This window comes from Anomalospiza imberbis, chromosome 1 (assembly GCF_031753505.1).
Source record: "Anomalospiza imberbis isolate Cuckoo-Finch-1a 21T00152 chromosome 1, ASM3175350v1, whole genome shotgun sequence".
NCBI classification, from domain to species: Eukaryota; Metazoa; Chordata; class Aves; order Passeriformes; family Viduidae; genus Anomalospiza; species Anomalospiza imberbis.
The window spans coordinates 109,474,130-109,485,673 of NC_089681.1; the positions used below are offsets into that span (position 1 = coordinate 109,474,130).

Genomic DNA, 11,544 nt, shown 5'->3' on the forward strand with positions numbered 1-11,544 from the left:
TTTTTCCCCAGTACAGAAAACAGGTTTATGGGAAACAAAATTAGGAAATGCTTCAAAGTTACAGACTTGCCTTATGGCCTCTGACACCTGGGCATCCCCTGTCTCCTTGAGTCCCACTGAAACCAGCTGGGCCTCTCTCCCCCTAAGAAACAAAGGAAACTCTTCAATCTCATCCATACAATGATGATTACTGGTTAATTTATAACATAAGACTAAAGCAAGACAGAACTGTATCACCATTCACTGCGCTAAGGACACAAATGCAAGTGTCCTGGAAAATTTAATTCGGACCATAGCAAACACCAGTTACTAATTTGAGTTGCACCTGGTTCTTTGCTCTCACTATCATGCCATGTTTATACTGCATTACCAATCTCTAACTCAGTTGTTTGTACTTGAAGGTGGGTTGGTTTTTTTAACTGAATAACTAACTCCCTTTTGGTGAGTTGCTTTTTTAATTGCATAACTATCTATGGCGAGATGCAGAGACGCAGAGAAACAGATCTGTCTATTTACCTGTTCCTCTAACACATTGGGTTAACATTGATGGGTACAGGTTCAGGCACCAAGTAACATCATTGTAACAGGAAGACAAATGTTTACTTACAATCCCACCTTCCTCACCAGGATGGCCAGGAGATCCTCTGTAACCTGTACTTCCCTGAAAATGAGAATTTAAAAGTAACACTGTTCTCCAAGCACACTGGGTTCATCTCTATCAGATTATTCTGCACATAGAGATAGAAAAAATTCCCTGAAAATTAGATCTGGTTATGCTAAGGAGGGCAGGCTCCCCGCACTTACACAGACACTCTGTACAGTCCTGTGTATTTGACATGGCTGGAAAAAAAAAACCCAAATATAAACCCAAGAAAAGAACAATGGTTAATACACAGTTTCAGCTGTTATTTCAGGAAACTCTCTGATGGCTTAATAAAGCTCAGTGGTATACTTGGTCAAATTAAACATCTTTCCAGTGATTTGGAAAAGAAAACATTACAGTAACGATATTCTAAGGTGAAATGAAAAAATATATGGAGTTGGAAACTTGTTAGGACAAAGTTATTACAATGCCTTGCAAACACATAGGAACGTTTCAACTTTATATTGGAAGTCATGCAAATATCATTACCCTTAGGGCAAAATTTGAGCAGAAAGAAACGGGAACAAAGGGAATTTCTAGCTGCAAAACAACTATGTTTACATTCTGAACACCATGTAAGCACCTTAATCTAGTCCTATAGTAAAACAGAGAGGTATAAGAAAAGCAACAAGAGTAATGGAAAAAACCAGCAAATTCGTTTACGAAGAAGTATTAGAAGACCATACTTTCCTTAAGAGATAACCAAAACTTCATTTAACTGCAACCATATAACTGAAGAGTGTGAACTGCAGATATAATTTATCTCACATGCAACTGGAATAAGTAGACATAATGGAATGAATAGTAGCCAAATTGAGACTACATATATTAAGGTCTTTAATAATTAATTCTACTTGTATGCAGTAGAAGTAGTGATATCTGTAATATTCAAAAAGGCTTAAAACAAACAATTTTAAATCTTAAAAGAAGTAATCCTTTTGGATCAAAACAGACTTGTAGAAGAGGACATTTGGAATAACCAGTCACAAAAGAATAAGGTACATACCTTGTGAAAATATGATTATTTTCTACTTTCAGCTTGTCAGTTGGAAGTTTCTCATTCCCAATAGATAATAAGCCTCTTGATTAATCAGATTTAATTTTTTTAATCCCTCTCCATTTTCTGCTGAATTGGTGCAGTAGAGTGCTTAATGCTTTTTATATGTACCAATCATTTTCATTAAAAAATATTTTGCATAGGAGAATGTAGCAGAGAAAAGATCACGTTTCATGTTTCTCCTTCATCTGTCCTAACATTAAATGTCATGGGGGCACATACGCATGCTCTGAAATACTACAGAAAAAACAGAAACACTTTGAAAAATTAAGAAGTTCTTATGTAATGTCTATCTTAGACCTGCTACCTTCCTTCCAGGATTTCCCCGGACACCATGATCACCATTTTCTCCAAGACACTTACAAATAACCTTACAGCATTTTCTCTCTGCAACAGTATCCTGAAAAATTACAAGAAACATTTCATTTACATATACTAATCATAAACAAAGACTGTTTTCCCCCCGCCTTTTGTTTATATCACAGAAGGACTTACAAGATTTCTCTGCAAAATGTTTGCAATATCTGCAAATCCAACACTCAGAGGTTCATTGTATCCAAACCCTCTGCCAAACTCTACTTCCCAAAATTCAGTCAAGTTCTGTGTATTGTCCAGGCCAACGAATAGAAGTGCATCAAGACCTTCAACATAAGAACAAATTTAAATTAGTGAATACCTGAAACATGAAATTTAACCAACAATATAAACTTGAATAACAGCAATTCCCTAAAAGACTTCATTTTTATGTCTTCAATATAATAATTAAAAGAAATCGAGCTATTGAGAAAAATGTGTAAGAGAAAAATCCAGACCAGTAATTTTCCAACTGACTTCTCTCCCCAACTGTCAGACCAGAATGTTACTCAGTGCCCAAACACAAGTTCAAACCTGCTTTTTCCTAGAGAAGTCAGAGTTGTATCTAACCTCTGGTGTTGTTCTCATCAGTGAGAAGGGTCCATTCTGAATTGCTCCAGCTGCTGGAGATGGACTCCAGAAACTAGACCCTCTGTACCCCTAGGCATGTCTCTGGCATATAGTGACAAGTCATCATGTACACTGCTTCACATGGAGAAGCAAATACTCCTGGGCAATTCCACAAGAGCACGGAGAGGTAGTGTTAAGTGGAAAGGTTGCAATGGGGGAGCTGTACATCAGGCCTGTGGTAGTAGGAGGCAGAAGCATCAAAGTGGTATTGTAATACCTTTAAAGCGAAGAGAGTCTGCTGCTTTCTTCAGGTCTTCCAGTGAATCATCCAGCCCATCTGAAAATACTAACAGAACCTGGCGGGAAAGGAAGTAATGACAAGTCAATTGTAAAGAAACTGAAAGTTCAGTCTTTGTAAGAATTACAGCTCACATTGAGAAATGGCTATGAGATGGTCAAATTGCACTACACTGTGGTAGACCTGAAATGTGTGCTGGAAAATGGTAGTGAGGAATAATGAGAATAGAACACAAAAGCCTCTCTTCCCTGATAGCACATCCATTTGAGGGATTTTTCTTGCTGAATACAGCATAGCTATTATATCTGTCATCTTAGCATGTGAGGTAGGAGACAAATTCTTTTCTAACTTACCTACTGAAAAACTTTCTCTGATGTCTGAAGAGTTCTCTTATATGGGAATGTGGAGAAGAATTAAGAGCAAATTCTCCCATTGGCTCCCGTTGGCTGTCAACTGAGCCACACCAGGAAGCGCATCCACTCTGGGTCTAATCCTCCCCCCATGCAAATATTTATGTCCTTTTGTCCTTCCACACGGGCAGGTCATCACCCTTCTCCATTCTCTGCCCTATGTTTCTTTCTTAAGACATAAGGTTTAGCTCACCTCAGGATGCTCATAATTTGTATTGGATACATTTCCATCTTTTCAGGCCAAAGAGTTACAATTAAGTTTCTTCCAGTATGGAGGAAAAGCACAGTTTCTTAGTTTCCCTTCAAACTACCAGTCTCTTCCAATTTGTCTCCACCAATTCCCTCTTCAAACCAACAGAAGACTTCTCAGGTCCCACTCAAAGAGTGGATTAGCTTGCCCAGAAAGAAGCTGCACAAGTAAATTGTGTCCTATCCCCAATGGCAATGACTTAAAAATCCTCCTAAACTCTCTGACCAGCAAGTGCACAAGCACAGCTAGAGCTTCTTTCCTCCCACCCTTCATATTTTACATTCCCTATGCAAAGCACAGCTTTGGCCAATGCAAAACCTGTTACTTCCAATACGGTAAATTTTTCCACAGGTGACAAAAGCAAATGAAGTGATTGCCACACCAAACATCCCACTTCTGTACTAAAGCAGCTAGGAGACAAGAATTTAAGCTGGAACTAACTGGTAAGTTACCAAATATACAATATGGAGGCACTGGTCCAAATTCTATGCTTGCTCAAGCACCATGTGATGCAGCGGAGAGCTGGACCATGGATGGGTAAATTCATCACAGATTGTTAGAGACAACACTGTAGGCCTGGGTTTGGTTGTTTTTTCTATGATCTTGCCATTTTAAAAACATGGGAAACAGGGAATGTGGGGTGTTACTGCAGGCATTATATGTAAATATATGTAAAGATATGTTATTATGCTTACAAAGCATTTGTTTATATCAAGCTCTTGTTGGAACACATCCATTGTTGAAAATGCTGGAATTAGGTCCAACTTTTTTGCTGCTAAGCAAACATATAACAAAGAAAAGAAGAAATTCAACCATTAGATAATCATGGTCCCTGATGAGTTTTATAACTAATAATTTGTACAGAATAAGGATGTTATTGCTCAGGATCCGAGGAAGATTAAATTGTGATTTCATGGGCATTCTAAAGTCTTGTACTTTCAATTTGTACATAAGCAGTGTCACAGAAGAATATTAATCCACTGGTAAATTGCTGAGATATGCAGCATATTTATTTATAATAATAATGCCTAAGCAGAAAGAAGCCTTGCTTGATGCTGATCTCCAGAACTGGTGATTAGGAGGAAAAAAGCACTGCTTTTACTTTTATGTCAAACAAGTTCTTTCTCTGAGACTCAAAACAAGCAAAATCTTATGTGATCATGTTCCCTGTTCAGACATTTTAAGAAATCTTTGGAAAAAAACTCATTAAATGTGCACCAAATTGGTGCAACTTAAATTGGTAAGTCAAACATACCTATGCAAATGTTGTAAAAAATAGAACGCCAACTTTCATTTGAAAGCAGAGGAATTTTTAATATGGCTTCCTCACTCCATGCCAGATTAAAATTGGTGTTTCATAAAAACGAAAATAAAGTTGGAAGACAAAACTCCTTATGTATTTAGCAAGAACTAACCAGTCCCTCCTTAGTAGGAAGGTCTTCCTTTATGAAGACCTTAGTAAATGCTAATATTCAAATAGCTACTACAGGACATATTCAGTGCTTTACAGAGTCAGTGCCTTATCAAGAATAAACTGTCAAGGCATTGACCCTGAAACACTCCAATGAGATTTGAATTTCTTGAACTCAAGTTGAAAGAATACCCATTCATTTCAGGAGAGATTAGATGAAGATTTATGCTTCTCCCTTCACCTCACTTCAAGGTGGATAAATTAACTGCAGCATCTAGGCAGAATTTCCTGATCATCAGTTATCTGTAAGTAGAACCCAACTTTGTTTTTTGAAATTATTTGACAAGTTAATGACATGAATAAACTTCTGTAAACAAATTTCTCAGATGACCTTTTTCTGAGACTTCTGTTTCAAGCTGTCACCATTCTGGACAAAGATACAGAATCAGGAATAAGAAAGTAGTTTCCTTTTAGGAATAAGAGTTCCTGAAAGAAAACTACTTTCCACTGCCAAACTACAATCATTCCATGGTAGATATAAGAAGGTTATCTGTAGGAATACTCATCACATGTTCTGGGTACCATCTCACTACAGGAGTGCCTAGGGAATTGAAATTGATATATCAGGTTATATCAGGTCAACGAAATAACAGGAAGTTCTATATAAACTTAAGAAAAGACAAGGGTGACTGAGCACTGCCACTGGTTGTCTGCAGACATTGAGGAGTCTCCATTCTTGGAGATACACAAAAGCCATCAGGACGTGGCCCTGGACAGCCTGCTTTAGTTGACCCTACCTGAGCAGAGGGATTGAAGAAAGTGACCTCTAGGGATTCCTTCTAATCTCTACCATTCTGTGATTCTGTTTATTAGCATCATCTATTCCTGAACTATTTTTGTCTTCCTGCAGTACTCAACATCAGAGACTGTAAATATTAAACTGCCTAATTTTTCCAAGATATCTGTTCATACCATTAAGTTACCTTAACTTTAGCAGAGGTCACATTAAAGAAGTTCTCCTCAAGTGCCTGCAAAAAGTCTGCATTCATGTAGGTGTCCAGAGTGGTCTGTGCACCTAAGAACTTCTGGATGATCTCTTCATTATAGTCTTCAAAACCAGAGTCAAAGATTAATTGTTTGTTCTGTGCCAGTACTTGGAACTTGAACCCAATTTCAACTGGAGCATTGCAGCTGGTATTTGGCAGTGATTTCATCTGGAGTAGAAATCTAGGAAGGAATGCTTGCAGTCTCTGTTTCAGAAGCATTGTAGCTGCTGGCTGCACACTTCTTGAAATATCAATTGCTACAGAAAGATCTATATTGCATTCTGAAAAAAAAATATAGGAAACAGGGAACTATAAACATACATTCTTTGTGATCTTGTTTTCTGTCAGAATCATGGAACAAAATTCAACATAGTAGATTTAAAGACAAAAGTAAGAATCAGTGAGATAGGTTTTCCTTATACATAAAACGCCATCAGCCCACACCTTTCAGTGTCCATATGAACTTGCAAATACTAAATTACTTGACACTTGCACATTCCCAAACTGCCAAACATGTCTGTTCTCCAGCTGCCCAGTGTCCTCAAAGGGCCTACTCTTGAAAATGTCTCTATGAGCTTTGCTAGCAACTGAGAATGTACAACACAAATTCCAATTTTGAAGGGAACCTTAATGACTGACTGTGGTTTGTCACTTTGTCACAAGACCAGATGATACATGTAAACATAGAACAACAGGCCAAAGAAATAAATGAGAGAGAGAAGCAGCATTGCCTACATGAAATATCACAACCATTGTGAAAAACAGCTGCTGTAAGGTGATGGCTACCTCAGTTATGGAATTGCTTGACTTGTTCCTTGTAATAACAACTAACAGTGTGACATGGTTAATTCCTCACCCTGTCCCAATCATCTTGCCCTCATTAAAACCTCAGCTAAACCACATGGTTTCTTCTTCTCTACCTTGATTATTAATTTCTCATGTTGAATTTTATTCTGTGATCCTAGATGCATTATTATTCATTGTTGTACCTCTGCAAGGAAGTCAGAGGAATGTAATTTTAGCTGTATAACAGCACTCTACCTAATTTTATTCTTTTCACCCATTGACTCTGAAACACTTAGGAATCACAAGATTGCTTTCTGTGTTTGCTAGTTTGGGCTTGTTCCTATTATTCCACATAATTTTTCTAAGTTTTCCCTCTCTCATGAAAGAGATAAATGTGTTCAGTTCTTTAACCAAATACTTCTAGAAACAATTTCATCTCGGAGGGACCATGGTTTTGTTTCAATATTTTCACTTGTGGTACAAACTGCCCCCTAGAGTGTATGATCTGCCAGAAAGCAGTGTGAAAATCTTTGAATCTAAAAGGTCATATTGAACAAGATTTAATGGCTAAAAAAATCTGACATTCAGACCTCACAGCAACATCAAAAATCTATGCCTCTTTTTAGCTCACAACAAAACAATCAGTTAAATATATCTATACATGCATAATGTCTACACATACATGTGAACACAAAATCAAATGGATATTTCTTTCAGCATGTGCTCTTGTACAGCACACAGAGTATGCATTCACAACGAGATTCTTCCAAGACCTGGGTCTTTTTAGTCACACAGTTTGGAGGCAGTGTGAAGGGTAAGCATGAACTCAGCAATTTTGCCCTGACAATTGGTCAGCCACACTGCTCAGCTCTTTAAATGTTCTCTGTCAAGTCCTCAATGTACCAGCAAGAATAACAAAACAGCAGTAAATAGTTCACTTTTAGTGCTACTATGTTGTGCATTAGAATGTGTAAAACACCTACTGTTAGGTATTCCATACCTTGTTGATAATCTTTATTTATTTGCAGGAATAAACATCTCTGTGTTGCCAAACTCTTTTTCTTACCACACATTCTCCTACAAATATCCACATTGTTAAACTGTCCTACCTTACTTTTTTCTCCTATCAACATGCTGTCCCTGAAATGCAATTCTCTAAATTGAAAAATCTGTCAGTTTAAGAGAAGGTGACTGGAGAAAAGGGAATTAATATATTTATTACAGGAAAGAAGGTCAGTGAATATATTAACCAGATGACAGGACAAGATAAAACAGGCTTCACAGAAAGCTGATCTTCATTTTATGAGACAAATTTATGCAGATCTTAGCAATAAATATGTGCGTCACTGAGATGAAACTCAATATGCTTTCCTCAACTTCTCTCTCTCTAAACAAGCATGCCTGTATATATATATATGTATATATATGTATGTGTGTGTGTGTGTATACACATATATATATGTGTGTATATATATATATACACACATAAAGTTTACTGCTGTATCTCCCATTAAATCTCCCTGTTCCCTGCCATGAAACACCAGGAGGTGCTACTGCGTCAGCTATGGTTATACTGCTCCATGGCAGTGCATTCCCTTCCACAGCAGCCCTCTCTCTCTGCTTGCAGGAGCCAGGGAATGTTTTATCATCTGGAAGTATGCTCAGCTCTTGATGGGATAAAGAGTGGGTGGAAGTACAGAGCTCATACTGAATCAGGCCCAGCTGTTCTCTCCCCAAACCACCTGAGCAGATATAATTCACATGGATTGCTTCTGTCTTTAGGAAGAAAGGTTCAGCTCTTTATTTTGGCCCCCAACATCCCGGCAAACACCGGGGGTGTTCAAGATCTCACTGGGGTGTTTGGGGGTGTTCAAGATCTCACTGGTCTAGGTCAAGCCAGTTTGGGGGTGTTCAAGATCTCACTCGTCTAGGTCATCTCAGTGCTCCTTTCTCAGTAAGTTTCTGATCACAAAGGGAATGAAAACTGGAGGACTGGGTTTGATCAATTTTATGGCATAACAAGGAGGACAAAGAGCATACATCTAACACGTGTAAAATATCACCTCTATGTGAACACAACACACAGGAACTTTAACAACAAGAAGCTTTAAAGGACACAGTCCCTGTAAGAATGAGCAAAGAGAGAAGAAATGCTCCAGAACTGTCTCTTCTTGCTATACCAAACCAATGCCATACACTTATACTAATCAGAAGAGATCAGCTTTTTGATTTGTCATGCACTCCATTTTTCTTTTTTGCAACTTAATAAACACATTTACAGTATTATCAAACTGTATAGCTGGCATGAGTATGTAATGATAAAGAGCAACTGTGTATGTTCTGTACTTCAGTCTTCCCACACAATAAGGCGACTGGTAATGCAGCACCAAGTCAGAATAAACTCAGACCAAAAACCAGCATGTGATATTTGATAAAAGTTGCTATGTTAACTAAAGGCATTACCAAACCTTTATTTTCTTTGAGGTTGGCAGCCTTTCCCGCTGTGTGGCATCCAAGACATTGCTGCCATCTAAGAGATGTAGTAGGAGATACCACTTTCTGTTTCTCATCTAGGAAAAGCTTTTTGGTAGCACCTCAGAATTACCATGGATTTGCTTTTCACATCTTGCCAATACCTCCTACATAACCAAGGATGGATTTCTTGACACCCCCTCTGCACAGTGCCTCTGTGAGACTTCAGTTTTGTTGACAGACAGTGGCTGCTGACAGTCCCACTGAAGCAGTATGGTAGATGGCAAAGCTATGTTTCTAGGAGGTTCTTTTTAAAATATCACTGAATTGTCTGTTTCCCTCTTTTTATTAAGATACCTGTGGGGGCATCTGCTCTGGCTCCTTTCAGACACTGAGGAACTATGAATATGAGGGCTTAATGTGAAGCACTGTCTCACTTCAGAAGCTATTTACCATAGCAAGGAGGGTAGTGGCTCTTGACATAAGCAAAGTACAAGTTGTGAGTTGCAAACATGGGCAGTATTCTTTGGTAAAACCATTGCACTGCTGTGCAGTTCGCTCAGGTACTTTTATCAGGGACTGCAGAAAGCTATGTTGATAATTGTCATTATACACCCAAAAAAAAGGTTTGTTCCTTACCCTGACCAGGGAGATGTCTGCATTAAGAGACCTGACTGACATTATTTTTGATGGTTTTCAGTGCATCAAGATTTTCCACTGTGAACTCTCCCTGCATCATCATTATTAAAAACAGCTTTCAAGAGGAATTTTATCATCCTTATGTTGGCTTCAAAGTCATAGATCCCATTGCTCCTTAAAGCCATTGCTGCATCCTCTACGCTCTCAACAGAGTACTCACTGAAAAAGGCTCTGGTCAAGCCTCTTTTTGGCTACCAGTACTTGCTATGAAGTGATTCTCTAGTACTGGAGGCTCTGCCCTGTTTTGTTGCCGCCTTCTTTGTAATGTAATTTTTGTATCTTCAATAAGGAATCATTTTTGTTTTAAAAAGTGTTCAACAAGAACTCAGTATATGTCACATCACTGTGCTGAATCACACCAACACAGATTTTCTCTTCCCATTGATCGTTTTGCATGATCTTGAAGTTCTCTGTCCCTATACTCTAGAATCTATCTACCAGGAAAACAGTGTCTGCCACGGAAGCTTTCCTGCTGATTGAAGAAATATGTTGTAAATTTCCTCTTTCCTTAAAGGTTGTGGAATCTAATAGAAAAGTAATTTCGAATCCTAATTGCTTTTCAGAATCCAAGACCTATTGGCCTTTTGCAGAAAAACCTTCCCATCTATTCTGCTAAATTGTCATCGCCCACTAGCTCCTTCTTTTCCCCTGTTTATCATATGGAGGGCTGGAAGATACATCCTTCTGCAACACCATTCATAGGAAAAGGAAAGATGCTGAAATCCGCAACACAATTTTCATTCACAGTCTGCTCAGAACTTGTCTGTTGCAAATGCATATTAAACACTTCTGTATGCAAAACACAACCACTGGAATATGTTGGCCTGCTCTCTCTCAAGAGAGCAAAGGAAAAGTTAGTCATGCACTTTGAGCTCCATTCTGCATGCATACATTACTAATTAATATTTATTTTCTGAGGGAAAAAAAAATTCACATCAACTTAAGGAGTACTAAGCACATTTCTTTGTAGTAGGTGTGAAACTCATGTGTTTCCACAAATTCCAGAAGCATATAACACTAGCAGAGCATGGATGGAACAGTCATTATTTCCTCAAATTGACAGTCATATAGAAAATACCCTGCAACTGGGCAGAACACTTCTCAAACAGATCTTCCAGAAGACCTGACTACCAAAATGGAACTGCTAAATACTGTGACTTACCTTGCTTTTGACAGTCTTACAATTGCAAGAGCTTTATGTTACTTTTGCAAATATGAAACCTTAGCATGCATGAACAAACACAAAATTTAATGAGCTGTTGCTATAATTTTTGCAATTTTTAGGAAAGCTATCCTATTGTAGTTATAACCTTCATAAAAACTGATCACATTATCCCTATTTATAATTCATAGTTAGCATAGTTAGAAAAAATTTTCTTCAATTCTTCATCTCCCACTAACATTGGGTAAAATGTAAAAAAGCAATACTGCTATCAACTTGAAGAATCATTTCTTTAGTGTATTACCAGACTCCTCCGCCTCTGTTGAGAAGGTGAAAATGTAGAGAAGAAAAAGTGGTTTCCAGGCATCCATTTTGAAAACCTTCCT

General features: G+C 38.0%; 1 protein-coding gene across 1 annotated transcript; it reads right to left on the reverse strand.

Annotated features, from left to right (window-relative positions):
* Positions 1–33: 33 nt before the first annotated feature.
* On the reverse strand, positions 34–11,544 carry LOC137482847 (collagen alpha-4(VI) chain-like). Its single transcript, XM_068205436.1, has 7 exons — positions 11,463–11,544; positions 5,977–6,320; positions 2,902–2,980; positions 2,196–2,341; positions 2,008–2,100; positions 608–661; positions 34–142 (listed from the first exon to the last, which is right to left on the reverse strand). The coding sequence occupies exons 1-7, from the start codon at positions 11,527–11,529 to the stop codon at positions 59–61; spliced, it is 867 nt and encodes a 288-aa protein (XP_068061537.1). The 5' UTR covers positions 11,530–11,544; the 3' UTR covers positions 34–58.